This window comes from Sorex fumeus, unplaced genomic scaffold, assembly GCF_029834395.1.
Source record: "Sorex fumeus unplaced genomic scaffold, SorFum_2.1 ptg000153l, whole genome shotgun sequence".
In the NCBI taxonomy this organism is placed as follows: domain Eukaryota; kingdom Metazoa; phylum Chordata; class Mammalia; order Eulipotyphla; family Soricidae; genus Sorex; species Sorex fumeus.
In genome coordinates this window covers 1,190,207-1,217,921 of record NW_026606210.1, presented here as the reverse complement: position 1 = coordinate 1,217,921, position 27,715 = coordinate 1,190,207, and the positions used below count along the sequence as shown (strand labels likewise).

Here is a 27,715-nt window from a genome sequence, read left to right as displayed (position 1 = left end):
TCCCCCTGGTGGACAGGGGAGCCAAGGCCACCAAGTTCTAGTGCACAGGCTCCACTCCCAGGAGGGCCAGGCCCAGGGCCACGGCCAGGCCAGACTAGACCTCGCACGCGTGCGTGTGCGTGCGCGCGAGTGTGTCAGTGTGTGCGCATGGTGTGTGTGTGCGTGCATGTGTGTGCATGTGTGTGTACGTGTATGTGCGTGGTGTGGGTGTGCACGCTTCTGTGTGTGCGTGGTGTGTGAGTGCATGTGTTAAGTGTGCCTGTAAGTGTGCATGTGTGCGTGCGTGCTTGTGTGCGTGTCTGAGTGCATGTTTGTGCGTGCATGTGTGCATGTGTACGTGCATGTGTGTGAGTGCATGTTTGTGCGTGTGTTTGCGTGCGTGTGTGTATGCGCGTGTGCGTGTGTGTTTGCGTGTGTGTTGGCATGCGTGTGTGTGTTTGCGTGCCTGTGTGTGCGTGTGTTTACGCGCGTGTGCGTGTGTTTGTGTGTGTGCGCGCATGTGTGTGTTGGCATGCGTGTTTGCGTGCGTGTGTGTGCGCGTATGTTTGCGTGCGTGCGTGTGTGTGGCAGGGACGCACGTGGCCACCCAAACAAAGGCGGCGCCGCGTGACCGAGTCCGCGCGGGCGCGCGCGCGCGCAGGAGCGCGGAGGCGCCAAGGCAGGCGCGACCCCTGCGAGGCGGGGATGCGGCCCCTTTAAAGCACCGTGCGCTGAGTGGGGCGGGGCGGGGCGGGGCGGGGCGGGGCGGAGCTTCTGCCGGGGCGGGGCGAAACGAGGCGGAGACGCGAGCCCACTGGGGGCGGGGCTTGGTGCTGGGGGCGTGGCCAAGGGCAGGATGAGGCAGCGACCGCGTCGGCCAGCGGGAGAGAGGGGCGGGGCTTCGCGCTGGGGGTGGGGCCTAGGCGGCGACTGCGCAGGCCCGCCGGCGGGAGGGGCGGGGCTTGTCATTGAGGGCGGGGGAAGGGGCGGGGCGGAGCTGCGGTTGCACAAACCCGCCGGCGGGAGGGGCGGGCCTTAGCTCTGGGGGCGGGGCCGGGCCCCTCTCGGGTGGGCGACTGCGCAGGCCCGGCGGCGGGAGGGGCGGAGCTTGGCGCTGGGGGCGGGGCCGGGGCGGGGCGAGGCGGCGGCTGCGCGGGCCCGCCGGCGGGCGGGCGGGGCGGGGCCTCTCCCTGGGGGCGGGCCCGGGGCGGGGCGGGGCGAGGCGGCGGCTGCGCAGGCCGGGCCGGGGGCGCGCAGACGCGGCGCAGCGGGACGCGAGCGCGCGCGACCTGGCGCTGCCGCCGCCGCCGCCGCCGCCGCCGCCGCCGCCGCCGCCGCCGCCTCCGCGCTCGTGGCCGGGACCCGCGGGGCCGCCTCGTCCCGGCTCCCGGCGCCGCTGGGCCCCGGGTCCGGTGGCAGGTGCAGCGCGGCCGCGGGCGCGGCCTGTGGATGCGAGTTGGCCCCGACCACCGCGCAGGGTAAGCGGCGCGCGCGGGCGACCCCGCGCACCTCGGCGGACCCGGGCCGGGGCGCGGCCGCGCGCGCCCACCTGCGCGCACACGCCCCCGCGCGCGGCGCCCCCCGCGCGCGCCCCCCGGGCCCGGCTCGGTCGCGGGCGGGCCGGGCGCGGGCAGGTGGGCGCGGGCAGGGGCGCGGCCCGCCGGGTCCTGCTGCCCGCGCGCCGCGACCCCCGCCGGGACCGCGCCAAAAAGTTGTGGGCGCCGCGGCGCGCGCCCCCTGCCCACCTCCGCGCTCTTTGTTCGCGGCCCCGCGCGCCGCCCCGGGTGGGGGCCAGGCCCGCCGCAGGTGGGGGCGCTCGGGGCTCACCTGCGCGGGAGGGGCCGCGGGGCCGCCCGCACCCGAGCCGGGGGGGAGCCGCCGGGTCCCCGCAGGGACCCCTGCAGCCGGGCCGGCCCGCGCGCGCGTCTCCGGGGCCGGCGACCCCTGGGGCGCCCTCGCCCGCCGCTGGGTGCCGGGGCCTCCGCGCGTGGACCCCGGGGCCGCCTCCCCGCAGGGGTGCCCTTGCGGGCCGGCGGCCGGCCGGACTCTGACTTCCGGGGCACACCTGCCCTTGACCTTGGGCAGGACGGCCCCGGGTGGCCCCGGGCCTCAGTTTCCCCGGGGGGCCGGAGGAGGGGGTCGGGACGAGGGTCCTCGCCGCCCCGTGGCGCGGCTGGGCCCACCCGGCGGGGCCCTTGGCTCCGCCAAACCCGCGCGCCCGGCCCGTGCCTGCTGGCCGCTCCTGGGCCCCTGCCCCAGCCGGGCACCCGCGGGCCGGACCGCCTCCCGCGCACCCACCCCGGCCGGTCCCTCTCAGGCTGGGGCCCCGGGGTGGCCGCCGCCCCCGCCCCACGGGGTAGGTAGGGCCCGCGGGTGCTGGCGTGGCCCTGGGGGCTGGGCCTCTGGGCCGGCGCCTGCCTCTGCCCAGGGTTCTCCGCTGCCCTGGCCCGGGATGTCCGTCCGTCCGTCCGTCGGTCCCTCCGAAGTGCCAAAGTGGTTCCTGGAGCCGGGGCAGGCGAGGGTGGGGGCCTGGCCCTGGCCTAGTGAGCTCGGAGGCAGAGAAAGGCCTGTCAGTGCGCCCCTGCACCCCTGCTTCCCGGCTCCCCTCACTCCGCACCCCTGCGCCCCTATACCACTGCTCCCCGCACCCCTGCTCCCTGCACTCTGCACCCCTATACCGATGCTCCCCGCACCCCTGCTCCCCACACTCTGCACCCCTGCGCCTCTGTACCGCTGCTCCCCTCACCCCTGCTCCCTGCACTCTGCACCCCTGCACCCCTATACCAATGCTCCCTGCACTCCGCACCCCTGCGCCCCTATACCGCTGCTCCCCTCACCCCTGCTCCCTGCACTCTGCACCCCTGCACCCCTATACCGATGCTCCCCGCACTCCGCACCCCTGCACCCCTATACCACTGCTCCCCACACCCCCACCCCCCTCTCCCCTTCGGCCTGCTCCCCTCTCCCCTGCATTCCTGCACACACCTGCTCTCTGCTTATCTCCTCCGACCAGCTGGCCCCCTGCTCCGCGGCTTTTCCCCAACACCCCCCGGGCCTGACCGTCCCCCATCGGACAGGAACCAGTTACGAACTTTCACCAGGTCGATGGAGCCGCTGGCACGGGGATTGTCCCCTGAGCTGCCGGTTACTCTCGGTGGACTTTGTGACCGTCTAAGCCTGGTTATGCAGCTCTGTGACGGGGTCCGAGCCGGGCCACGCGTGTGACGGCCTGGGTGGCGGCGTCCGGGCCGGGCGGCAGCTGACAGCTCGCCCCTAGCTGCCCACAAGGTGCCTCTTGTCCGAGTGAAGCCGCCGCCGGGAGCCCTGTTCCCGGGCCCCTCTGCCCCCGTCCCTGTCCCCATTCATGGCTTGGGGTCCCAGAAGGCGGCCAGTGGCCGGTGTGACTGGAAGGCGGCTTCGCTCCCCCCTGGGGGCACTTCTCTGCAAGGGTCGGTCTGTGTCCACGGCCGGGGCAGTCCGGGGGCTCTGAGCTCCTTCTGCTGCTTCTCCCCGCGGTGGGCATGGCGTGGCTTCCGGCCCGCCCAGGCCGAGCTCTCTGTCCACTGTCACCCAAGCATCCCTGTTGGGGGCCGGAACAGTCACCCTGGTGCCCCTGTGCCGCGTCAGGAGCAGCCAGTCTTGGCTGTGCGTTCTGGGCCAGGGCGCGGCGTCTCTGGGCCACAGCGGGCGGCTTCATTGATGAGGGTTTGGGCTGCGGATCAAAGTGGAGGCCTGAGGTGGGCCCTGGCTGACGGCAGGGGGGAGGGGACGGTCCTGGGAGGAGCAGGAGCTGAATCAGGGTCCCTGCCTGAATCCGCACCTCGAAAGGGGGGCACCTGGGCCCCAAGAGCTGGACTCGGGGGGGGCGAAGGCGGCTTTGCCCTGCCCTGTGCCCCGGAGCGCGCCTGAGCTTGGCAGGGGTGTGTGAAGAGAAACCGCGTACTGTCTCCGCACGGGGGACATGGCCCGCGCTGTCTCTACACGCATGAGACGTGGCCTCTGCCGTCTCTACACAGGACGCGGCCCGCGCCTTCTTACAAGACGGGGCCCGCGGTGCCTGCTCCATCTCTCTTGGCGGAGTTGCCCCGGGCCGTCTGGCCTGCCACAGGGAGCTCCGATGTGACCCCTCTGCCGCCCTGTCATCGTCCTCCCCGTGAGGCTTCACCGTCTGCCCCTGGGGTGGGTTCCAGTTCCTCGTTCTTAGAGTGACTTTAGACCCGGAGCACTGGCGAGGGAGCAGCTGTGTAGCTGGGTGGGCTGGACACGGGCGTGGCGGCCTTGTCTGTCTGTCGGGGGGTGGCGTTGCCTCTCTGGCCTGCTGCCCCCGTGGCCACCCGTTCAGGGCCCCGTGAGCAGGGCATCAGGCCGTCTCCCCACGCTCCAGGGAGGCTCCGCTGTCCCGGTTTGCGGTAGGTCAGGCCCGAGGGCCTGGGGGGCACCCGTGGGCCCCGACCTCCCTGTCCCCGGTGGGGTAGCATGTCCTCGGCCTGACCGCTCCGTGGTGCCCCTGCTCCGGGTGTCTGCGCTGACGGCCTCCGTCCCCTCTGCGCTCCCGTTCGGCATGGCCGAGCTCCCCTGTGGGGGTCCCGGTGTCCTGGCAATAGAGCATGTCCAGTGCTGCCCGGCCCACCGGCCTGCCCCGTGGCCCCCCTGCACCTCGCTGCTTCCAGGCCAACTGGTGGGGGTGCGCGGTGCCCGCCTCGGCCCCGCTGGCCCCTCCGCCTGCATGTGGTCGCGCAGCCCTGCCCCCGCCCCACCCCCACCGACTGCCCACTGACATCTGCCGGGCGGCAGGGCAGGGGGTACAGGGTGTTGGGTACGGGCCTAGGATGCAGGGCTTGTGTGGAGGGGCAGAGGGGTGCAGGGGTACGGGGTGTAGGGGCACAGGGGGAAGGGACGTGGGGGTGCGGGGCTCAGGGGTGTGGGGCGCAGGGGTGTTGGGGTACGGGGGCGTATGGGCGCAGGGAACAGGGATGCAGGGGTACGGGGTGCAGGGGGCACAGGGTGCAGGGGTGTGGGATGTAGGGGTACGTGGTACAGAGGTGCAGGGGTATGGGGTGTAGAGGCGCAGGGTGCAGGCAGGGCTGCAGGTTTAGGGGTGCAGGGCTGCGGGGAACGGGGCGCAGGGGTGCAGGGGTACGGGGTGTAGAGGTCCAGGAATGCAGGGGTACAAGGTGCAAGGGTGTGGGGTGCGGGGCACAGGGGTGCAGGGTGGGGGGTGGGCCTGTGCCTAGTGACTCCTCTCTCATCGGCTCCCGTGATGGCCTGGCGGTGGCGGGCAGCGGGCAGGCCCCTGGGCACAGGCAGGCGCCCTTTGGAACTGAGGCCCAGGGTGACCCCGGGCACTTGGGGCTGTGGTTTGGCCAGCTCGGGTCCTCTGCCCACAGGCCAGAGCGGGCAGCCTCGGGGCACTTTGCAGGGGCCCACCCCAGCCCGTGGACGCTCTGGGAGGCCGCGCGGGCAGCTGAGGCCGCAGCGGGGCCCTGGGGCGGGCAGGGGTGCTGCGTCCCAGGGCCGAAGGTTTGGTGTTTCGAGATGAGACGTCACCCGGGGCCAGGTCGGCGCCACCACCACAGCTGTGCCCGTGCCCTGCCCGCGAGCCACCCGTGGGCGTGCTCCCACACCCACGCCTGGGGCTGGGGCTGGGTCCCGGCTTCCGGCTGTGTGTGTGGGGGCGGTGGAGAGGGTGGGACCCCCTCAGTGCCCGCCTGGGCAGGCCTGGCCGCCCCACCCCAGAGGGTCGTCTGCCACACTGAAGCCCCCTGCAGTGGCCCGGGGCCCTGCTGTCTCCGGCTGGAGCCCCCTTGGACTCTTGGGGTCTCCCTTGTGTGGACCCCACTGAGCACAGATGTGGAGGCCCGGTCTGGGGGGAGTGGTCTGCCCTGGGTGAGGGGGTGTCTGGCAGTGAGGGTCTGCCTTGGGTTGTGCAGTGCCGCAGAAGGGGTTGGGGGTGGCCGGGAGCCCCTGGGACGGGACCTGGGCGTCCCCTAGGGCTGGTGAGGCCCAGGCCCCGCAGCAGGGTGGACGCAGGTGTGGGGCCGCAGCCTGTTCTCAGGGCGCGTGTGCTGGCTGGCCGGGGGCCCAGGGCCCGTGTGCCGTGTCCCCCGATCTCTGGGAATCTGAGAGCGGTGGAGCCGGCAGGGGTCAGCCCGGTCTCAGGTGCGGCTGGGGGGTGGCCGCGGGGACATCGCCTCCCGTGGCAGAGCTGTCCGGAGGTGGACGGTGTCCAGGGGGCCCCGGCTGGCCGTGCAGGCATGTGGCCTGGTGGGAGACGCCAGCAACAGCGGGAACAGGAAGGCTGGGGAGGGCGCGGCCAGTGGCCCTGAGGCCCTGCCCTCACACGGCGTCACCGTGCTGCTCCCTGGGCCCGTTGGCAAGGGCACCGGGGTCCTTGCAGCTCCTGGACCCTGTGTGGAGAAAAGCAGGTCCAGGAGGAGGCGGGGGCGGGGGACTTCTTGGCCCCCCACATACGGCAGGAAGGCGGGGGTCGCGGTGGGCACCCTGGGGGCCCCAAGTGGGAGCCGCAGATGCGGGCGGGGACTCCGGCTGTCCCTCTCCAGAGGAAGTGACTCAGCGGCTGGGGGCTGCCGGCTGCAGGTGTGAGTGGGTATGGGGCTGGGGGTCGGCTGCGGGCCCACCGGGACCCTCACAGGCGCTGGATCACAGGTTTGTGGGTGCCGGGGCCCCAGACACCCCCTGGGCCCCCAGGTAGCTCCCAGCCCCTCGGTTCCCCCGTCAGCACCCCGGGTGCCCCTCACCCTGCTGGGCACAGGGGCTGGCAGGGGGCAGCGGCCAGGCTTGCTCAGGGCTCCCGGGGAGGAAGGGGCTGTCCCTGTGGGTCCCCCGCACGGGGTCCCCCTAACGGCCGCCCCCGTCCACCTCCCCGGCCCCGCCCCGCCCGTGGTCAGGCCCTGAGGCCCTGGGGGCAGCACGACCCCTGGTGGAGTTTTGTCATGTCGCCATGGCTGGGGGTGAGGGTGTCTGCATGGGTCCCTCCTGGGGTGTGTTTCTGTGGCTGTCGGGGGTGGGGCCGGAGGGACAAACCGTGTACGGTGCCACCTTGCATGCAACCCGGGTTCGATCCCCACGCCCTGCCGGGTGCCCGACCCCCGCGGGAGCCCAGAGCACGGAGCCAGGGGTAGCCTTGAGTGCCGCCGGGTGTGGCCCAGGAAGCTCCGTGCTTACCCCAGGGACGGCCCTGGAGAGTGTCGCCTGGTGCCCCCCCAGGTGGGGCCCACTGCTGGGGGGCTCACGCACACTCACTGTCCCCACTTCGCTGTGAGTCAGTGGACCCTGCCCGCACCCAGAGAGGTCAGTGCCGAGCCCTGGCTCCCCACAGGGCCCGGGGCCCGTCAGCCCTGCCGGGGCTAGGGGCTTCTTCCCGGGAGGCCCGGGACCCTCACCACGGGTGCACATGTGCCAGTGGCTGCCAGCCTTGTGGCCCCCGGTGCCTCTAGACCTCAGCGGGCAAGTGGGGGGGTCCCCACGCCACCAGGGGAATCAGGCAGGCGTGGGACAGACAGTGGCGTGGCCATTAGAAATGGGTGAGTGCCCTGCCACTCCCGGGAGACCCGGGTGCTGTCCACCCTTTCACAGCAGAGGCACCCGGGAGGGCACTGGTGTCCGGCAGGGACGTACCTGGGGTGTCAAGGCCGAGACAGGACAAGAGGACATTGGCCACGGGCTCTGCCCCGTCGTGGCCTTTCCGCCCTCCCTGCTGTTCTGACCCCTCGTGGGGGGACGGTGCCCGGCTGGACAGGCCCCCCCACCCGTTGCTAAGGCCAGGTGGACAGGGTGGGCGTGAGGCCGCCCTGTGCCTGTTGCCGGCCCTGGAGGGTGGTGCAGGGAAGGGCCTGGTGTGACCTACTTACGGCGTGTCTCCTCCGAGTCGCCTCCGTGGTGACGCCCGAGCTCCGTATGATCACAGGGCGGGACCTGCTCCGTGGATTCCCGGGCACCGGATAGTCTGGGTTGGAGCCTGCGAGAAAGGGGCCCCTACACAGAGGCACAGGCCTGACCCTGCAGTGCCCGGTGCGGGGACACGCTGGCGGCCCCCCCCAGCCTGCTGCCCGCTCGCTGGAGCCTGTCCTCCCCTGTCCCTGCCCCGTCGTGGCCTGGAGTTTTCTTTTTCTTTTTGGGTCACACCTGGCGATGCACAGGGCTTACTCCTGGCTCTGCACTCAGGAGTTACTCCTGGTGGTGCTCAGGGGACCATATGGGACACTGGGAATCGAACCCGGGTCGGCCGTGTGCAAGGCAAACGCCCTACCTGCTGTGCTCTCTCTCCAGCCCTAGAGTATTTTTAACCAGGGTCGCGGGGCGGGGGGGCGGGGGTCGGGAGGGGCCCGGCTGGGGCGGGGTCCCCGGGCGGAAGCTGGGGGCGTTTGACACACAGTTGGAGGGTCGCGTCCCTCTCGGCGTCTCAGCCAGTGAGCTGCGGGGTCCTGTGTAGGGGGAGCGTCTGTGTTTGGGCCTCTTGGGCGCAAAGACCCCCCTGGGGGCCCTGTCCTCACCGCACGGACCCCCGTGCCCCTGCGTCCCTGTCCGTCCCTGTCAGGGGGGCTGTGGGGCCGTGTGCGTGCTCGCCGGTGGGGGTCCAGCCCAGGGCACCACCCACGGCTCCCTCCTGCCCAGCCAAGTGTGTGTGTGTGTGTCCCGTGGGCAGGCTGAGCTGGGGGTGTGTTTATGTGTGTGTGTATCTGAGTATGTGTGTGTGTCTGAGTGTGTCTGTGTCCAGTGGGCAGGCTGAGCTGTGTGTGTCTGAGTGTGTGTGTGTGTGTGTGTCCAGTGGGCAGGCTGAGCTGTGTGTGTGTGTGTATATGTCTGAGTGTGTGTCTGAGTATGTGGGTGTTCATGTAGGCTAACCCTGTTTGTGTGTGTCCGAGTGTGTGTATGTATGTGCCTTTGTGTGTGTCGTGTGTTTGTGTGCGTCTGCAGGCAGCCTGGGGCATGTGAGGTGCCCGGAGTTCCGGCCTGGGGAGGCCCCCGCTGGCCAAATGTTTGCGGGCAGGCAGAGAGACCAGGTGTGCTCAGAGCTGTGGCAGGGACAGAGGGAGGGGCTGTGGGGACTCCGGCCCTCTGGGGACCCCCGATGACCGGGGTGGATGTGGGAGGGTCAGGTCCTTCCAGGGCCTTCTCCCGACCTGGCGCGGCGCCCGGCCCTTCCGCCCAGCCTGGGCCGCTCGTGGGCAGAAGATGAGGTTTGCGGGACGGCCCGGTTCAGCGGGACCCGGCGTCTCGGGTTTCCGGAACAATCCGAGGGTGATTTGGGGGAGGTGAGACAACTGGGGCAGGTTTGGGATACTCGGCGTTGCCCCAGGGCCGGGCCAGGAGCCCCCCCAGGGCCCTGTGCTCCGAGGAAAGTGGATGGTGAGGTCGGGGGTCTCTGGTGCCCATCCTGGAGAGGAAGGTCGCGGGCCTGACCCCAGGCCAGGCCAGGGGACAGGGCTGGATGGACTCTTGTCCCCCGTGGGGAGATGACCCTGAGCTCCCCGCCAGCCGTCTGCCCGCCGCGTCCTGTCTGGCTCCCGCCGAGCCGAGCTGGGGCCGAGGCGGCTCCCGGCGTGTCCCGGCGCCCCACAGAGCCGGGCACTCCCTCTTGGCGCTGCCAGCCCGTCGGTCGGGTTCAGCCAGCTCTCCAGGCCCTGCCCTTCCCGGGCACCCCTGCCAGGCCCTGGACCCCCGGTGGGCGCTGCCACGTAGCCCAGAGGGGCAGCTCCGTCTCCGCCGTCCTGGCCCGGGAGCTGGGAAGATGGTGTGGTGAGTCGGGATCCCCGGGCCATCTCGGGCCGCGTCTCGGATCCGGCCCTGCCTTCGCCGGTGCCACTGGCTTCCGGCCAGCTGGGGGCCCACTTCAGGGCCACGTCTATCTACGTTCTGAGTTTTCACCTTGGGGCTACTTGGCACGTTTGCGGGGCCCCTGCCCGTGGTCCTGGGGGTGTCCCGGGGGTGGGTCACCTCCAGAGGAAGCCCCGGGACTCTGGGGTTCCCTGCCCTGCTGGGGGGCATGTGTCTGGCTGCGGCAGGGCCCGTGGTGACCTGGTTTTCAGGGCTCAGGGAACTGCTGAGGGGGGCTGGACCTGGGCCTGAGACCGTCCTGGCCAGGGCCCGCCTCGGAGGGGCGCAGGGGCGCGGGGCACCGTTCCGCCTCCACTGCGGGGCGAGACAGGAGGGGGGTGGGCGCCCCTGCTGCGGAGGGGCCCACCTGTGGGCTTTGGGAAGCGGGCTGGGGGTGCCGACAGCCCGCCCTGCCCTCTGGGACCTGGGCTCAGGCCCCGTGGGGCTTGGGGAGCGGCCCCCCGGGCAGTGTGCCCTGGTGGTGGGGTTGAGAACGGTCGCTGGCAGCTGCCAGCCAAGGTGCCAGGAGGTAGGTGGGCGGGGCCTACGGATGGGCGGGGCCTGCAGGTCTGTGGGCGGGGCCTGGGGCAGCTCTGTCAGTGTCTCACTCACCGCACTTTGGAGCTGCTTCTCCTTGTTTTATTTCAGTTTGGTTTTGGAGCACACCAGGGGTGCCGACTCCTGGCTCTGTGCTCGGGGCTGACTCCCGGCTCTGTGCTCGGAGGTGACTCCCGGCTCTGTGCTCAGGACTCCTTTATTTTTCTTTTTGGGTCACACCCGACGATGCACAGGGCTTACTCCTGGTTCATGCACTCAGGTATTACTCCTGGCAGTGCTCAGGGGACCCTATGGGATGCTGGGGATCGAACCCGGGTTGGCCGCGTGCAGGGCAGATGCCCTCCCTGTTGTGCTATCACTCCAGCCCCGGGGCTCACTCCTGGCTCTGTGCTCGGGGATGACTCCTGGCTCTGTGCTCGGGGGCCCACACGGCAGTGCCAGACAGGGAACTGGGCTTGGCTGGATGCGAGGCTTAAGCCCGTCCACCTCTCTGGCCCTGGGACAGTTCTGGCAGGTCACTCTGTGCCTCCCGCCCCATGGGCAGTCTCCCTGGCTCCTTAGTATGCAGCCCCTCGAGTCATCCCCCTAGTGGGCGTGTGGGTGGGCACTGCCCCCCAGTGGCCCTGGCCCTCGGGTGCCGTGAGCACCTGTGCAGAGCGGGAGGGACGGCGGCATCGTGTCGTGTAGGAATGAGGGTCCGGCGCTGCTGAGACGTGCAGCCCGTCCTGCTGGGCAGTTCTTCCTCCCAGGGTTCTGCTTGTCGCCCGCCTGGGACTCCCGGGCCCTCCTGTCCCCGCCCAGCCCAGAGGGAGCGTCCCAGCTTGCCCTGTGGGGCTCCCAGCAGGCCCCCCAATTCCAACTCGGGGCCCAGGGAATGTCTCACAGCTTCTCCCCTTTCTGGGACCTTGACTGGGCCTGGGGCTCGGTCCTTCCCACTTCGGCTCTGTGCCCTGGACCTTGAGTTGTGGGGACCCAGGCAGGGCTGGGCCCGGCGTCCCCTCAGCAGCCAGGCTCTGCCCGGGCGCTGTCCCCTCTGGGCGGCTTGTGTGCCCGAGTACAGTGGCCGCCGTCAGCGTTGCCGGGAGAAGGGGCTTGGGGGGGGCCGCTGGCTGGCTGCGGTGGATGCTGACTGCCCCAGAGCCTGGGCCTGGGGTCGGGCATGGGGGATGCAACGCCTGGAAGACAGACAGACAGACAAACAGACGTGGGCTGGGGCTCTTGCCTGAGTTCCTCCCTCCAGGCTGGTGTCTGGTCACTGTGGTCAGGGGCACGACCCAAGGCCCATAGGGCTGCTGCACAGAAGGGCCGACCTGCACCCTGGCCTGTGGCCCCGGGCCCGTATGGAGGGTCCCCGGGTGCCACGCCTGCCGGCTTCCTGAGAGGTGCCAGGGGGCTCCTGTCCACTCAGCCCACCCTCACCCCGGTTGACCGGGGCACGTGGTCTGTGGCCAGGCCCGCCGGGAGCACCTCTGTCCAGCAGCCACTGCCCCGTGTGTGTGTGTGTGTGTTTGCATGCATGTGTGTGCTGTGTGTGAGTGCATGTGTGTGTGAGTGCATGTGTGTGTGTATGTGCGTGTATGTGGCACATGTGTGCGTGTGTGTGCGTGTGTGTGTATGTGCGCGCGCGCGTGCCCGGGAACTCGGGCCGGGCCCTGCAGGAAGTGAAGACGAAGCCGGAATTGAAGATGCGTCTCCGCAGTCCCGTGCGGCTGCGGCCAGGCGGGGTGGAGCGCCGTTTCCGCCCGCGGGAGGAAGGGGCGCCGCCTTCCCGGCCGGCCGCAGCCCCCAGCGCCTGGCCCCAGGATGCTCGGTCGCGTGCACAGCGATGCAGGCACAGGGCGGGAAGTGGGGGGTGGGGCCCGTCCAGGGGGCTCCTCTTTCTCCCAGCCTCAGTTTCCCCATCCGTCAGTGGTCTGCCAGGACCGCCCCCCACCCCTCACACGCGTGGCTAGCACGGGAGGCTCGTGTGGGGGCTCACACAGGTTTGGGGGTTTGTGCCGCCTCACTGGGCCCCCGTCACGGCCGTCCTGCTCAGGCCTGTCCTGTGCCCAGGCCGCAACCGGGTGCCCGTCTTCACAGGAGGGTGGGGGTGCCCCGGCCTGTGGGAGGTGGCATGAAGCTGGGGTGCGAGGGTGCGGGCCTGGGCACCCCACCCCGCCCGGGTCTGAGCCCCACCTTGTTCCTCCCTGCGCAAATGCCGGGGTCTGCTCCTGCCTCCAACCGCCCCCCCCCCCCCCACACACACAGGCAGCTCTCAGCCCCTTGCGCTTCCTGCAGTCCTGCCCCTGTCCCCACGGGCTGAGTGGCCGGGCTGGCCACGTCCGACGCTGCCCAGGGTGTCCATGGACCCCTGCCAGCTGCCCTCTCCCTGCTCACCTCTAAACTGAGGGGCTCCCCCCACCTGGGTCAGCGCCGCAGAAGCGTTGGGCAAGAGGGAATGTTCATGAAGGCACCGGGGCCAAAGGCCAGTCCCTGACCCTCCCCCGAGACGCCCTGGCCACTCTCACCCGGCGACGTTTCTCGGGCAAGAGGCCGTGAGCGCCCCCGTCATAGAGGGGCGCTGGCTCCCCGCTCTCTCGGCCAGGCGGCTGCTCAGGGCAGGAAGGCCCAGCAGTGGCTCAGGGGTCAGCGAGACCCCGGCCCTGGGGATGCTCTCCCTGGTCCCCAGCCCCCGCCTGATGACCGGGCCAGGCCTGGAAGGACTCCCGGGGCGCTGGGGGTCCTCAGATCACGATCCAGCCGCTCCCGCCTTGGTTTTGGGGCTGTCCTGAGGCCGGAGAGTTGGCAGCGGGCCAGGCGGTCAGCCGCGACCAGCGGGGGGTGGGGGCAGGGGCTCCGTGCTTACTCAGCCTCGGGGAGTCCCTGTGCGGGCTGGGCCCAGAGCCACTTCCTGTGGGAACCAGGCGCGGATTCCCGGGACGAGCCACCGGCCAAGTAGGTATGGGGGGTGGGCAGGGGCTCGTGGGCTGGGACGGGGCCCCAGAGGAGGGACCAATCCCCTCCCCCCACCGCGGGCCGGGTCCCAGGTCCAGCCTTCCCCAAACACTGACGCCTTTGTCCACCCTGGGCCGGCTTCCAGGGCGGCCTGTGTGGGGGTCCCTGCCGAGGCCCCTCTCCTGGTGTCCCTGTGGAGGCCTGTGAGGTTCACGCTGAAGTGCCCCGGGTCCGAGTGGGACCACCCTGGGGAGTGGGGTCTTCCTCAGCTGCTGGAGCCGAGCCTTGGCCTGGGGGTCACTCGGCAGGGGGCGGGGTGCTGTGGCCTCGGGTTCCTGCCTGCCATCCCGGTGGGGGTCACATGTTGGGGGCGGGGTGGGCCCCTCATGCAGGCAGGGGCGGTGTGCCGGGGTGGGGTGGTGGGTGGGCAATGGGAGGCCCTGCGTGGCTTTCGGAGAGGGCAGGGCCGGCCTGGGCCTCGTCCCCTGACGCGTCTCCTCTGCTTGCGGGAGCCACTCAGGAAGGACAGAAGGCGGGCGGGACTGACCCGTCCGGTCGAGAAGCCCCCCAGCTGAGACCTTGGCACGGCCGGCTGCCCTCGCCGTGGCATCTGGGCACCAGGGCCCCAGCTCCCCGCTGCCTCTGCCAGTGTGCCCAGCGTTGGCGAGGGCTGGGCACCCCCCCCCCACATCCCCGGCTGCTCTGGGCTCTGGGCCTCTCCCCAGATCTTCCTGAGCGTGGCCCAGGTTGGGCTGACCGTCCCGCCCCAGGTCCTGCACCCCTGCAGCCCCCGCCATCCTGGGCTGTCGGACCCTTGTCTGCTCTGCCAGGCTCCGGGGATGGGTACAAGTGCCCTCCCTGACCCCCTGCTCCTGAGCCTTGGTCTCTGCAGTGCCCCCAGCTGTGGACAGCCCCGAGGCCAGTTCCTTCCCACACGTGTGTGCGTGTGTGCGTGTGTGTGTGTGTGTGTGCGTGCATTTGTCTGTGTTGCTGGTCTGTTCTGTGTTTACCGGCCTCCCGGGCCCTGCAGAGACTCAGGCCGTGCCCCTTGGCCCCACATTCAGGGTCTCAGTTCCCTCTGCTGTGGCCCCTCTGGGCCCCTCCCCACTCCTGCCCCCAGCCTGGAGCCCAGGTTGGTGGGAGTTGGGGGAGAGGATTGTTGTGGGGGGGGGTCTCTGTGGTGGTTCCTGGCAAGTGTGAGGCGGGTTCACCCTGTATAGTGGGGTGAGCCCGCAACCCCCTGCTCCCCTGGGCCCTGGCCATCCTGTGGACCAGAGTGGAGGCTGCCCACTGTGGCGTGGGGGGGCGGGGGGCTGGGAAGCGGGCTGGTACCGAGCAGTGGTGGGGCCAATGAGTGGGCGGGGCTGGCGCTGAGGAGTGGGTGGGGCTGAGTGGGGCCAGCACAACAGTGGGCGGGGCAGGGCTGGCACTGGTAGTGGGCGGGACTGGTGCTGAACAAGTGGGCGGGGCTGCGCAGTGGGTGGGGCCGGGGCAGGGCTGGCACTGGTGAGTTGGGATTGGTGCTGAACAAGTGGACGGGGCCGGTGCTGGGCGGGGGGCGGGGCTCAGCAGTGGGTGGGGCCAGGGCAGGGCTGGCACTGGTGAGTTGGGATTGGTGCTGAACAAGTGGGCGGGGCCGGTGCTGGGCAGGGGGCGGGGCTCAGCAGTGGGTGGGGCCAGGGCAGGGCTGGCACTGGTGAGTTGGGATTGGTGCTGAACAAGTGGGCGGGGCCGGCGCTGGGCGGGGGGCGGGGCTCAGCAGTGGGTGGGGCCAGGGCAGGGCTGGCACTGGTGAGTTGGGATTGGTGCTGAACAAGTGGGCGGGGCCGGCGCTGGGCAGGGGGCGGGGCTCAGCAGTGGGTGGGGCCAGGGCAGGGCTGGCACTGGTGAGTTGGGATTGGTGCTGAACAAGTGGGCGGGGCCGGCGCTGGGCAGGGGTCGGGGCTCAGCAGTGGGTGGGGCCAGGGCAGGGCTGGCACTGGTGAGTTGGGATTGGTGCTGAACAAGTGGGCGGGGCCGGCGCTGGGCAGGGGGTGGGGCTCAGCAGTGGGTGGGGCCAGGGCAGGGCTGGCACTGGTGAGTTGGGATTGGTGCTGAACAAGTGGGCGGGGCCGGCGCTGGGCAGGGGTCGGGGCTCAGCAGTGGGTGGGGCCAGGGCAGGGCTGGCACTGGTGAGTTGGGATTGGTGCTGAACAAGTGGGCGGGGCCGGCGCTGGGCAGGGGGCGGGGTATGGCTGAGCAGTGGGTGGGGCCAGGGCAGGGCTGGCACTGGTGAGTTGGGATAGGTGCTGAACAAGTGGGCGGGGCTGGTGCTCGCAGGGGGCGGGGCATGGCTGCGCAGTGGGTGGGGCCGGGGCAGGGCTGGCACTGGTGAGTTGGGATTGGTGCTGAACAAGTGGGCGGGGCCGGTGCTGGGCGGGGGGCGGGGCTCAGCAGTGGGTGGGGCCAGGGCAGGGCTGGCACTGGTGAGTTGGGATTGGTGCTGAACAAGTGGGCGGGGCCGGCGCTGGGCAGGGGTGGGGCTCAGCAGTGGGTGGGGCCAGGGCAGGGCTGGCACTGGTGAGTTGGGATTGGTGCTGAACAAGTGGGCGGGGCCGGCGCTGGGCAGGGGTCGGGGCTCAGCAGTGGGTGGGGCCAGGGCAGGGCTGGCACTGGTGAGTTGGGATTGGTGCTGAACAAGTGGGCGGGGCCGGCGCTGGGCAGGGGGCGGGGTATGGCTGAGCAGTGGGTGGGGCCAGGGCAGGGCTGGCACTGGTGAGTTGGGATAGGTGCTGAACAAGTGGGCGGGGCTGGTGCTCGCAGGGGGCGGGGCATGGCTGCGCAGTGGGTGGGGCCGGGGCAGGGCTGGCACTGGTGAGTTGGGATTGGTGCTGAACAAGTGGGCGGGGCCGGCGCTGGGCAGGGGGTGGAGCATGGCTGAGCAGTGGGTGGGGCCGGGGCAGGGCTGGCACTGGTGAGTGGGCGGGACTGGTGCTGAACAAGTGGGCGGGGCCGGCGCTGGGCAGGGGCGGGGCCAGGCAGAGCAGGGGGCGGGGCTGGGGCTGACCAAGTGGGCGGGGCAGTGGGCGGGGCCGGCGCTGGGCAGTGAGTGGGCAGGGCTGAGCAGTGACCCCTGTCTCCCGCAGGGACCCCGACCGTCATGCTAAGGTGAAGCAGCGGGCGCCGGTGCTGAACATGCTAAGGAGACTGGACAAGATCAGGTTCAGAGGTCACAAGAGAGACGACTTCCTGGACCTGGCCGAGTCCCCCAATGCCTCGGACACCGAATGCGGGGACGAGGTGCCCCTGAAGGCCCCGCGGACCGCGCCCCGGGACGGCGACGAGTTCAGGGACCCCGTAAGTGCACCCGCGACGCAGGAGCGCCCTGCAGGGGGGTGGGGGGTCTTGGCTGGCGGAGATGAGCCGGGTGGTGACCCCTGCCCCACCCCGCCGGCTGGCGCCCAGCCCCTGACCACCTCAGAGAGGGCGCTGCCGGGCGGAGGCTGGACTGGCTGTGCCCTGGCAGACCCCGGCTCGGGCACCAAGCGGGCACTGTCTGGAAGCTGCTGGCCGCCCGCCCACGCCAGGGTGTGTCTGCAACGCTGGGGCTGGCCCGGCCCACACCGGCTGCTTGTCGGCCCTGGCGAGCCAGGCTGGTGCCCGGGGCAGCCCTGGGCTCTCTGTTCCCAGCAGATAAAGGCTCTGCTGAGGCCGGGCGACAGCCACACGCGAGCACGGCCCGCTGTGAGCCCTGGTGCCCCACCTCCACCCCCATCCCCATGTGGGCCCAGAGCCCAGCAGCCCGGTGCCCTGGGCGCGTCCACTCAGGGGGGCTGCGGCTCTGAGTGGCTCTTCGACCCCACAGCTAAGGCAGCCACGGACGGGAGCCCCAGCACGTGCCTCTGAGCTGTGTGCATGTGTGTGCACATACATGTGTGTGAGTGCATGCGTGTGAGCCTGTGTGCTCCGAGTGTGAGCGTGTGTGAATTAGCGTGACCCCTGTGTCAGCACGTGAGGGGATGTGCATGCCTGTGTTTACACGTGAGCGTGTGTGGGTGACGGTCTGACTGATCGGTTCTGTGGGCGCCTGCACGCGTGTGCACATGATAACCACGTATGGTGTTGTGAGTTTGTGCGTGATTGCAAAGGTGCTAATGTGCACACCTGCTTGTTGGTTGTTTTTTTTTTTCTTTTTGGGTCCCACCCGGTGATGCTCAGGGGTTCCTCCTGGCTCTGCACTCAGGAATCACTCCTGGCGGTGCTCAGGGGACCCTCTGGGATGCTGGGAATCGAACCCGGGTTGGCTGTGTGCAAGGCAAACTCCCTCCCCGCTGTGCTATCACTCCAGCCGCTTGTTGTTTGGTTTTTGTTGGTTGTTTATTTGGAGGTGCACCCGGTGGTGCTCAGGGCTGACTCCTGGCGGGCTCGGGGGACCCCATGGGGTGCCGGGCATTGCACCCAGGTTGACTGTGTTGCCAGGCAAACGCCCTCCCCACTGTGCTGTCTCTCCGGCCCTGTGCCCAGCTGTTAGCGTGCGTACATATGTGAGGGGCATGAGAGCGTAAGGTGGGCTATGCACGTATGGACTGCGTACGTAGGCGTGTCTGAGCACTGTGTACCCGTGTGAGTGTGTGCATGTGTGTGTGGACACACGCGAGTGAAGGAACAAGTGCACACGTACACACACATGAGTAAATAAGAGTGCATGTGAGTGGGGTGTGTGTGGACACAAATGTGAACTTGGACGTGTGCCTGTGCGAGACGGGAGCCCTGCAGGGGGCAACTGTACCCCCCCCCCCCCCCCCCGGCACACTTCTTGTCTGTCGAGGGTCCAGCCCCTTCCCCGACACAGGGAGACTCCAGCCTGCCTCAGTGGCTCCCGTCCTGGCCCCCCCACCCCGGGACCTGCTCCCTGCCTCTGGGTGCTCAGTACCTGCTCCTGCTCCCCGCAGGCGGGGCCGGGGACCCTGACGATGGCCACCGGCGTCCAGGACTTTCACCGGACAGAGTCGGACCGGCTCAACGAGCTCAAAGGCCACCTGGAAATCGCCCTGTTGGAGAAACACTTTCTGCGTGAGTCAGGGGCTCCGGCCGCGCTGGGTGGGGTCTGCGTGAGGACGAAGCCGTGTCTGTTCTGGGGCGGGGCCGGCGAGCCCGGAATCGGCCTTGACACCTCGGGTCCCCTTTGCCTCCCCGCGGGAGGGATGTCGGTGGGGGTGCCTGTCCGCTGGTCACTTGAACAAAGGCAGAGCCCTCTGGGCAGGCCTGCCTGGGGGCACTCGGACTGCTGTGACCCCAGCGAACCCGATGGATCGCCACCCCTTCCCCCCGACCCCCCTGCGGCCTCCGTGAGTCTCTGGTCCCTGTGAACGTCCCCCTCGGTGTCCTGTCCTGAAAGTGAGCCACCCGCCCAGGGCCACGCGGAACAGCCTCTGCGGCCCCTGGCCCAGCGGGGTACCCTGCCGTCTCTCGGGGCCCCTTGTCCCTGGGCACTCAGCAGGGTCTTCACCCTGCACACGTGTCCAGCTGGTAGTGGGGACAGGACAGCCGTGCGGGGGCAGCCGCCTTTCAGAGTTCCCCCTTGGCAGGTGGGGGTGAGGGTCACTTCCCCTCCGCCTGGCCACTGCCGTGGGCTGCAGTGGGAGCTCCCTCAGCGGCCCTGGCTGCGGCTCTGGGGCCCGGCCGGGCGGCCACTCCCTGCTGGCGCGCTGGCCGGGGCGGGAGGCACGAACGCTCAGGCACATGAATAAATGAGAAGCTTCGACGTTCCCCGCCCCCCGCCTCCCCGTCCCCCACCAGCCTCCTTCCTGGGTGGCCAGCAGCCAGGCCCTCCCCAAGAGCCACTGGGCCTGGGATGGGGCGCACAGGACAGCAGGGAGGTCCTGGGGGTCCCTGGCAGGTGCAGACAGACGGACAAGCCCGAGAGCTCTGCCCTTTGCCTGGAGGTCCCGAGACCCCCCATCACGCTGCCTGCCAGGGGCAGACCACCCGGGAAGTGTCCCGCGGGACAGAGAGACCCAGTCGGGTCAGGGCCGGGGTCGGCCGGGAGCCTCTGGAGTCCCGCTATGCAAAAGGATGGGGTTGGGGGCGGCTTCCTCGCGTCTTTCTTACCTGTTTACTTTGGGGCTGACTCCTGGCTCTGTGCTCGGGGCTCACTCCCAGCTCTATGCTCGGGGCTGACTCCCGGCTCTGTGCTCAGGACTCACTCCCGGCTCTGTGCTCGGGGCTGTCTCCTGGCTCTGTGCTCAGGACTGACTCCTGGCTCTGTGCTCGGGGTCCCTCCTGACTCTGCACTCAGGCGTCCTCCTGGTTCATGATCCCAGCATTGAGGGGGATTGAGCTGGGGTCTGTGCCCTCAGGGCAGATGCCGTCCCTCCCACACTCCCTCCAACCTTCAGCCCCTTTGTTTTGTGGCGGGTGGGCAGCTGTGCTCTAGCCCCCCTCTGGGCATGGCCGAGGGTGACTCGGCCGGCGTGGACAGGAGCGCGGTCGGGCAGGCAGTCCCGGGAGACGCAGCCAGGCCTCGGCTTTCACGGGTGGGGGTGGGGGAACGTGGGGGGCGGGGGAGGGACGCGGGTCGAGCAGCCGTGGGCCGTGCTGGCCTCCTGCCCCGACACCCCCGAGCCTCAGCCCATGGCTCGGGCGGGCATGAGGGTCGCGCTGGCCGGGCCTTTCACTCGGAGCCGTGGGCGCAGCCGGCCCATCCCCTACCCCGGTGAGCGCGAGCGGGAGGAGCAGCGGGAAGGCCAAGACCGCCGCGTCAGGCCCAGCTGGCCCTCTGGACAGCGGCCAGCGGCCTTCCTGGAAGTCAGCCTTTGGCGCGGAGACACCGGCGGCCTGGCCTGATTTCTGGTGCTGCCCGCAACCCCGGCCCCCGTGCCAGGCTGGCCCCGAAGTACAGGCTGTGCCTGAGCGCCTGCCCGCTGCCCACCAGCCCCTGACCACCAGTGTCCATCACCTCTTTTTTGTTTTTTTTTTTGCTTTTGCTTTTTGGGTCACACCCAGCGATGCTCGAGGCTGACTCCTGCCCTGCCGGTGCTCAGGGGACCCTGTGGGATGCTGGGAATCGAACCTGGGTCGGCCGCGTGCAAAGCCAACGCCCTCCCTGCTGTGCTAGGGCTCCAGCCCCCGTCTTCACCCCCACCGTGTCCTCCTGCGGGTGGCAGCGAACAGGGAGGACGGGAGAGAAGCGGGTGAGGGTGTCCCAGCCCCAGGAAGGCAGACCCTGAGAGTGGCCACTCAGGACGGACGCGGCTCACCGGGCCCCGTGCCCAGGGCGGGGTGGGCGGAGGTGGAGGTGGACACGCGCGGCCGCGGCTCACCGGGCTGTCCGCAGAGGAGGAGCTGCGGAAGCTGCGGGAAGAGACCAACGCGGAGACGCTGCGGCAGGAGCTGGAGCGGGAGCGGCAGCGGCGGGCGGAGCTGGAGCAGCGGGTGCAGGAGGTGCTGAAGGGCAGGTGAGGGGCCGGCGGGCGGGGGGCGGGGCGGGGGCTCAGGCGGCCTTGGGTTGGGGGGACCCGCTTGGGTCGCACTGTCCAGGCTGCTGGGTGTCGCAGTGACCGGCCACGGGGGCACTCACTGTCACTGTCCCCCCTCTCCTGCAGAACCGAGGAGCAGCCCACCCAGCCGCCCCCGAAGGGACCCGCGCCGGCCGGTAACGGAGCAGGTGGGCCTGGCCGCTGCTTGGGGCCGTCCTGGGGGGGGGGGCTTGGGGTGGGCCGTGGGCGCCAGGATGGGCTGTGGGCGCTGCCCCGCCCGGTGTTGGGAGCTGGTCCCGTCTTGGCGGTGGCGGTGGTGGCTCTGCTTCCTGCCAAGCGGGTGCAGGTGACCGTGGCCGCAAGCCGGAAGCACCCGAGTGACCCAGGCGGCTGCGGGAGGCACCCAGAGGTGGGGTGGGCCGGGCACAGACCCGCTGCCCCTCTGTCCTCTCCCGCCCACTGAGGGCCTCTCGCACAGCCTGGCCAGAGCCGCGTCTCCTCCCCTCCTCTGCCCATTCCTGTCCGGCGTCCCCAGGCGTTCTGATGGTCGAGAGCGGGCCGCGGCGCAGGCCTGTCTGTGCTTCTGGGTGTCTGTGCCAGGCTCGTCTCCCAGCTCTTGGCAGCCCCCCCCCAAGCCTCCCACCTTTCACTGTGGGGGCACAGCGCCCCCTGCAGGCGCGGCGGGCCCTGAGTCTGGGGGGGGCACCCCACGTCCATTCTAGATCCCTGCCCTGTGTCCTGCGGGCGCCCCCAGGCCACCTGCCCAGCACTGACCTGACCCCGACACACACCCAGGACAACTCACTGCCCCTCCAGAGTCAGCAGTATCTGGGGACGGGCCCATCGGGACCCCGACATGCTGGGGCCCGGGGCAGGGACAGCGGGGTGCAGAGAGCCTGACATGCCCACACCCGCTCACACGCACACACCTGCTCACGTCCGCACACACTTACGCCCGCGCCTGACACGCCTGCACACGCTCGCACCAGCACACAGACACATCTGCATACGCTGGCATGCCTGCACACTTCCCCACTGGGACACACCTACACACCTATGCGCTCTTTTCTTTTTTCTTTTTGGGTCACACCCGGCGATGCTCAGGGGTTCCTGTTGGCTCTGCACTCAGGAATGACCCCTGGTGGTGCTTGGGGGACCCTATGGGACGCTGGGAATCGAACCCGGGTCGGTCGCGTGCAAGGCAAACGCCCTGCCCGCTGTGCTATCGATCCAGCCCCACACACCTGCGCACTCTTACACCAGCACACATACCAACACACCCTTAGATGCCCGCAAACACACGAGAGTACGTGCTACACACCTGCACACACACATACCTGCAAACACTCGCTCACATTCACACGTCTGTGTGCACTTACCTGTGCACACACACCCGCACACCTTTTCACACAACTGCACACACACACACACATCTGCACACGCACACACACACACACACACACCTGCATACACACACACCCGGTGTGCGCTCTGTGGCGTGTCCCTCCTCGTGTGGGGTGCATAAGGCCTGTGTCCGGGGGTCTGGCCCGGGTGCCCGCCGCTGGCCCCCCCACCCCCCGGCTCATGGCGTGACCCCACCCCTACCCCCCACCCCAGAGCGCCGGAACCAGGGTCTGTACGCGCGGGTGCAGAAGTGGCTGCAGGAGCGCTTCGGCGAGTACCTGGAGGACTTCCGCTTCCAGCCCGAGGAGACCCCCGTGGAAGCCGAGGAGCCCCTGAGCGCCCGCAGGTAGGGCCCGGCCCGGGGCCCGCCCGCACTCCGCCCTCCCCGCTGCCGTCCCCGGGGCTGCGGCGTCCTGCTGGCTGGGTGCTCAGTGCTGTGCCCCTCCCGCCCCGCAGGTTAACGGAGAACATGCGTCGACTGAGTGAGTAGCTGGGCCGGAAGGGCAGACGGATGGACGGACGGACGGATGGACGGACGGACCGATGGACGGACAGGGCTCAGCGCCACCCGGCCAGGGGTCCACTCGGGGACACGGGCCCTGGGTGGGGCTGGCTTTCAGCCCCCGGCCTCCCACCCTTGAGTCCACAGGACCCCCCGGGCAGCTCTGGGCATGGCTGTAGGGCCTGGGCCATTTGGGCAGCCCCCGGGGGACGCCCCCCCACCACGGCCGCAGCTCCCTGGACCCTCGAGGGCCCGGGAGCGTCGCCCACCAGGTCTGTTGCGTCCCCAGAGCGCGGGGCCAAGCCCGTGACGAGCTTCGTGAGGAACCTGACGGCGCTGTCCGACTGGTACTCGGTCTACACGTCCGCCATCGCCTTCGCTGTGAGTGGCCCCGGGACCGCCCCCCTCCCCTCCCCTGCCCTCCTGGGGCCGCCCTCTGTGCCCGCTGTCCGGGATCGCCGTGGGGTTCCCCGGGTGTGCAGTGTGCCCATGGGTGATGGGCGCCCAGCCCCGAGCACCTGCCCATGCCCCCTCCTGGCTGTGGGTGCCCCAAGCCCAGCGGGGTCCAGCCGCCCGCGCTACTCACACGGCCCTGCCCGCAGGTGTACATGAACGCCGTGTGGCACGGCTGGGCCGTGCCCATGTTCCTCTTCCTGGCCATCCTGAGGCTGTCCCTCAACTACCTCATCGCCAGGTAGGCGGCCACAGGGCCCTGCCCCCCACCACCCCCGGGGACCCACGGGGTCAGACACGGCTGCGCGTCCCCGAGGGCCGCCGCTGTGCAGGACAGGCCTCCCCTGCTCTGCCCACTGGGCTGCGCCCCCAGCCCTGCACCCTTCGGGCCGTTGAGGCTCCAGGAACAGGGAGTCTTGGTCCCTGTGGCTTTGTGCCCTCGAGCCTGACTCGGCACCCTTGGACTTGGGGGGCTGCTGGGATGAAGCACAGGGCCCCCCCTCATACCCATGTGAACACAGACCCGAAGCCACAGCCCGGGTCTCTCTGCCCGCGGGGTCCCGGGAGATGTGCCCCCTCCCCTCTGGGCAGTGCCTGGGTGTGCGGGGCTGAGTGTGTCCTTCCACAGGGGCTGGCGGATCCGGTGGAGTATTGTGCCCGAGGTCACGGAGGCCGTGGTGAGTCTGGGGTCCTGGGACGCCCCCCCACCTTAACCCCGGCTCGGTGCTCAAGCGTGCCCAGCACCCGCCCGCCTCAGTTTCCCTGCTCGTCACGGGGCCCGTGGGCGGTGGGGTGGGCTCCAGGGTGCCCGTGGGGCCGCTGCATCACCAGGGACCCTCCCTCCCGCCTGCAGGAGCCGCCGAAGGAGGACCTGACCGTGTCCGAGAAGTTCCAGCTGGTCCTGGACGTGGCCCAGAAAGCCCAGGTACCATGGGGGGGCTCGGGGTGCCCCCCTTGCCGGAGGCCGCTGAGCCTGGCCAGGGAAGGACCCTGCCCGCCCGGCACGGGCGCCTCAGACTGGCCCACAGACCGCGGGACCCCCCAAGCCGTGACCCCGGGTCCTCACTGCTGCCTCCCCCGGCCCCCCGCTCCCCGCAGAACCTCTTCGGCAAGATGGCCGACATCCTGGAGAAGATCAAGAAGTGAGTGGACAGCGCCCTGCCGGCGGGCGGGCCCAGGGGCTGCCCGTCCCCACTGACCCCCCGCTGAGCCCCTCCCGCCTCCCCCGCAGCCTGTTCATGTGGGTGCAGCCCGAGGTGACGCAGAAGCTGTACATCGCGCTCTGGGCCGCCTTCCTCACCTCCTGCTTCTTCCCCTGCCGCCTGGTGGGGCTGGTCGTGGGTAAGCGCGGGCCCAGGGTCCCTCCTGGGGGTCTCGGTCCCCCCGTCTCCCTCGCGGCTTCGTGCAGGAACCCTCCCTCCCACCCCGGGTCCGGCCCCCCGTTCCGCCCAGGCTCGAGGGGCTCCAGGAGGTGGTGGGGGTCCCGGGCCCTGACAGCGCACCCACTGACCTGGCCCCCCCCCAGGGCTCTACGCCGGTATCAAGTTCTTCGTCATCGACTTCGTCTTCAAACGCTGCCCGCGGCTCCGCGCCAAGTATGACACCCCCTACATCATCTGGAGGAACCTCCCCACCGACCCCCAGCTCAAGGAGCGCACGGGGGCCGCCGCCGCCCGCAGGGTGAGCCCACCCGCGGGAACAGGCGCCAGGGACACGGGGGGGCGGGGAGGGCAGCTGTGGCCCTGCCCCTAGGCCAGTCGGGACCCGAGAGGGCCAGCCCGGGTTGAGGGCCAGGCCCCATGCCCAGGCCGGACAGGTCACACACTTCCTGGCGCCTCCTGGAAACACAAGTGTGGCCTGTATGTGTGTGACACGCATGATCTCCCTGTGGCAGTGTGTAACTGTCACACGTGGAGGTGTGTGTGTGTGTGTTGTGGGTCCTGGGGGTGTAGCCAGCCCTGACCTGACCTGTGTGTGTCTCTCTGGCTCCTCATGCCACATGGCCCCGGGCAGCCCAGATTCGGGTGGGGGGGGCTGCCCCCTGGCCCTGACCGTGGGGCGGCCCAGCAGGACGTGGTGGGTGTGGGGGTAGTGGAAGGTCAGGGGTGCAGGGGGAGAAGGCGGCCCCCACTGTGGCCTGCTGACCGCCGCCGTGTCCACACAGATGCAGACGGCCTCTGCGCGCAGCTACGTGGCCAGCGCCCCCTCGGGGCTGAGCCGGGACGAGGACACAGGTCGCTTCCACGGCCCCAGGAAGGGGAACTTCCACGAGATCTTCAACCTGACGGAGAACGAGCGGCCACTGGCCGGTGAGTGTGTGTCCAGGCGCCGGCGCGGGGGAGGCAGAGAGCGGCCACGGGTGCAAGAACCGTGCAGGGCCCCTGCAGATCCGGGGCCCCTGAGCAGACCCCCTGACCCCGGAAAGGCGTCCCCTCCCAGGCCCCGGCTCGTTCTGCCCCCAAGAGCAGGCTCTGGGATGTGCCCCCCAGCACACTGTGGGCTTTCCCCTGATGCCCCCGAAGACAGAACAAGAGACCACAGCCCCGTCCCCTCAGATGCGACCCCCCGGGCCTCCATGGGGTGTAGGGGCGGGCAGGTCCAGGCGCAGAGACCAAGGTGGCCTCTCCCCTAGCCTGTGAGAGCGGCTGGCGCTGCTGCCTTATCAACAGGGACCGCAAGATGCCCACCGACTACATCCGCAACGGGGTCCTCTACGTGACCGAGAAGTGAGTGACCCACCGGGCTGGGCCCGCAGGGGCCACTGCCTGCTGGCCCGACCAGCACCCCGCCCCTCTGTGCCCCACCCTACCCCACCCCTCTCTGGGTGCTTCGCCCCTTCCCAGACGCCCCGCCCCCAGGTGCTCCGCCTCTTCACAGACGCCCCGCCCTCCCAGAGGCCCCGCCCCTCCCAGAGGCCCCGCCCCAGACCTCCTCCCCTCCCTGATGCCCCGCCCTCAGATGCTCCTCCCCTTCGCAGATGCCCCGCCCCCGAATGCTTCTCCCCTCCCTGATGTTCCGCCCCTCTCAGACGCCCCTCCCCTCCCAGACGCCCCGCCCCAGACCTCCCCTCCCTGATGCCCCGCCCCCAGACGCTCCTCCCCCTCACAGATGCCCCGCCCTTCTCAGAAGCCCCACCCTCGGATGCTTCTCCCCTCCCATATGTCCCGCCCCTCCCAGATGCCCCACCCCCAGATGCTCCTCCCCTTCGCAGATGCCCCGCCCTCCCAGACACCCCGCCCCCAGATGCCCCTCCCCGATGCCCTGCCCCGCCCCCAGATGCTCCTCCCCTTCGGAGATGCCCCGCCCCCAGGTGCCCTTCCCCTCCCCGATGCCCTGCCCCGCCCCCAGATGCCCCTCCCCTTCGGAGATGCCCCGCCCCCAGATGCCCTTCCCCTCCCCGATGCCCTGCCCCGCCCCCAGATGCACCTCCCCTTCGCAGATGCCCCGCCCCCGGATGCTTCTCCCCTCTCAGATGCCCCGCCCCTCCCAGATGCCCCGCCCCCCGAAGCTCCTCCCCTTCCCAGATGCCCCGCCCCCCGCTGCTTGGCTCTTTTCTGACCAAGGGTTGGCCTGGGGGGCCAGTGCTTAAAGCTTCCCTGCGGCGGCGGGGTCAGGGCTCAACTGCGAGTCCCTATCAGACCCTGGAGGACGGGGCTTCTCCCTGGTGTCCCAGCGAGGGGCCGCCCCTGGGCCCTGCCCCCTGGGTTGCTGGCTGACCGTGGGGATCCCCGGGCTCACGGGCCGCCCCCCGGCCCCGCAGTTACCTGTGCTTTGAGAGCTCCAAGTCCGGCTCGTCCAAGAGGAACAAGGTCATCAGGCTGGTGGACATCACAGACATCCAGAAGGTCAGCCCCGCCGCGCCCTGGGACCCCTCGCACATAGCTGCTGTCCGGGTCCCTTCCAGAAGGTGCCACGGTTAGGCCAGCGCACTCGCAGACGGGAGAGGGCGGGCACGCAGTCCCAGGGACCCACCCCAGGCGCATAGGCAGCTGGACCAGCCGCGGACCCCCGCCCTGAGCACTGCCGTCGGGCATGTGCTGTGGCCCCCACGCCCAGGGAGGAGAGCAGGGGCAGGGCCAGACCCCGGAGGAGGGTGGGTGCGGGCGACCTCCTGACACACCTCATCCCCCCCAGTACAAGGCCCTCTCTGTGCTGCCGGGCTCAGGCATGGGCATTGCCGTGTCCACCCCGTCCACGCAGAAGGTGAGTGTCGGGCGGGGTGCGGCAGGGGTCCCGCCTGGGGGCCGGGACCGGGCAGGAGCTCACGCGTGCCCCCCACAGCCGCTGGTGTTCGGTGCGATGGTGCACAGGGACGAGGCCTTCGAGACCATCTGCGGCCAGTACTCCAAGATCACGGCAGCGGCCACGGCGGCCACGGGAAGCGACACTTAGCACGGCTGGACAGCCGCGGGCAGCTGTCGGCAGCGGGCAGCGACTCCCAGCACTGCTGGGCGTGTGGCTGTGGGCAGCGGTTCCCAACACGGCCGGGCACCCAGCCAGGGGCAGCAGCTCCTAGCCTGGATGGCCGTCTCCCATCTCCGCCACTGGGGAGCGGGCAGAGACGGGGCAGCCTCATGCCCCTCCACGGCGG

General features: G+C 70.4%; 2 protein-coding genes across 3 annotated transcripts in view; one reads left to right on the top strand and one right to left on the bottom strand.

The window, feature by feature from the left end:
• The window catches only part of CERK (ceramide kinase), a 161,279-nt gene that overhangs the window by 114,740 nt on the left and 18,824 nt on the right, over nt 1–27,715 (bottom strand). The gene's annotated exons all lie outside the window — the stretch shown is intronic.
• Nucleotides 1,261–27,656, top strand: GRAMD4 (GRAM domain containing 4). 2 transcript variants are annotated; one of them, XM_056107094.1, is made up of 20 exons: nt 1,261–1,275; nt 1,312–1,457; nt 16,434–16,644; nt 18,240–18,360; nt 20,624–20,744; nt 20,892–20,953; nt 22,383–22,515; nt 22,626–22,651; nt 22,961–23,052; nt 23,274–23,365; nt 23,753–23,801; nt 23,978–24,049; nt 24,223–24,266; nt 24,356–24,465; nt 24,650–24,804; nt 25,289–25,433; nt 25,757–25,850; nt 26,885–26,969; nt 27,259–27,327; nt 27,406–27,656. In XM_056107094.1, exons 2-20 carry the CDS (start codon nt 1,429–1,431, stop codon nt 27,514–27,516), a joined length of 1,821 nt encoding a protein of 606 aa, XP_055963069.1. In that variant the 5' UTR covers nt 1,261–1,275; nt 1,312–1,428; the 3' UTR covers nt 27,517–27,656. The 2 variants fall into 2 exon arrangements, with proteins under 2 accessions (XP_055963069.1, XP_055963070.1); XM_056107095.1 differs by lacking the exons at nt 1,261–1,275; nt 1,312–1,457; nt 18,240–18,360 and having other exon boundaries at nt 16,440–16,644; nt 27,406–27,649.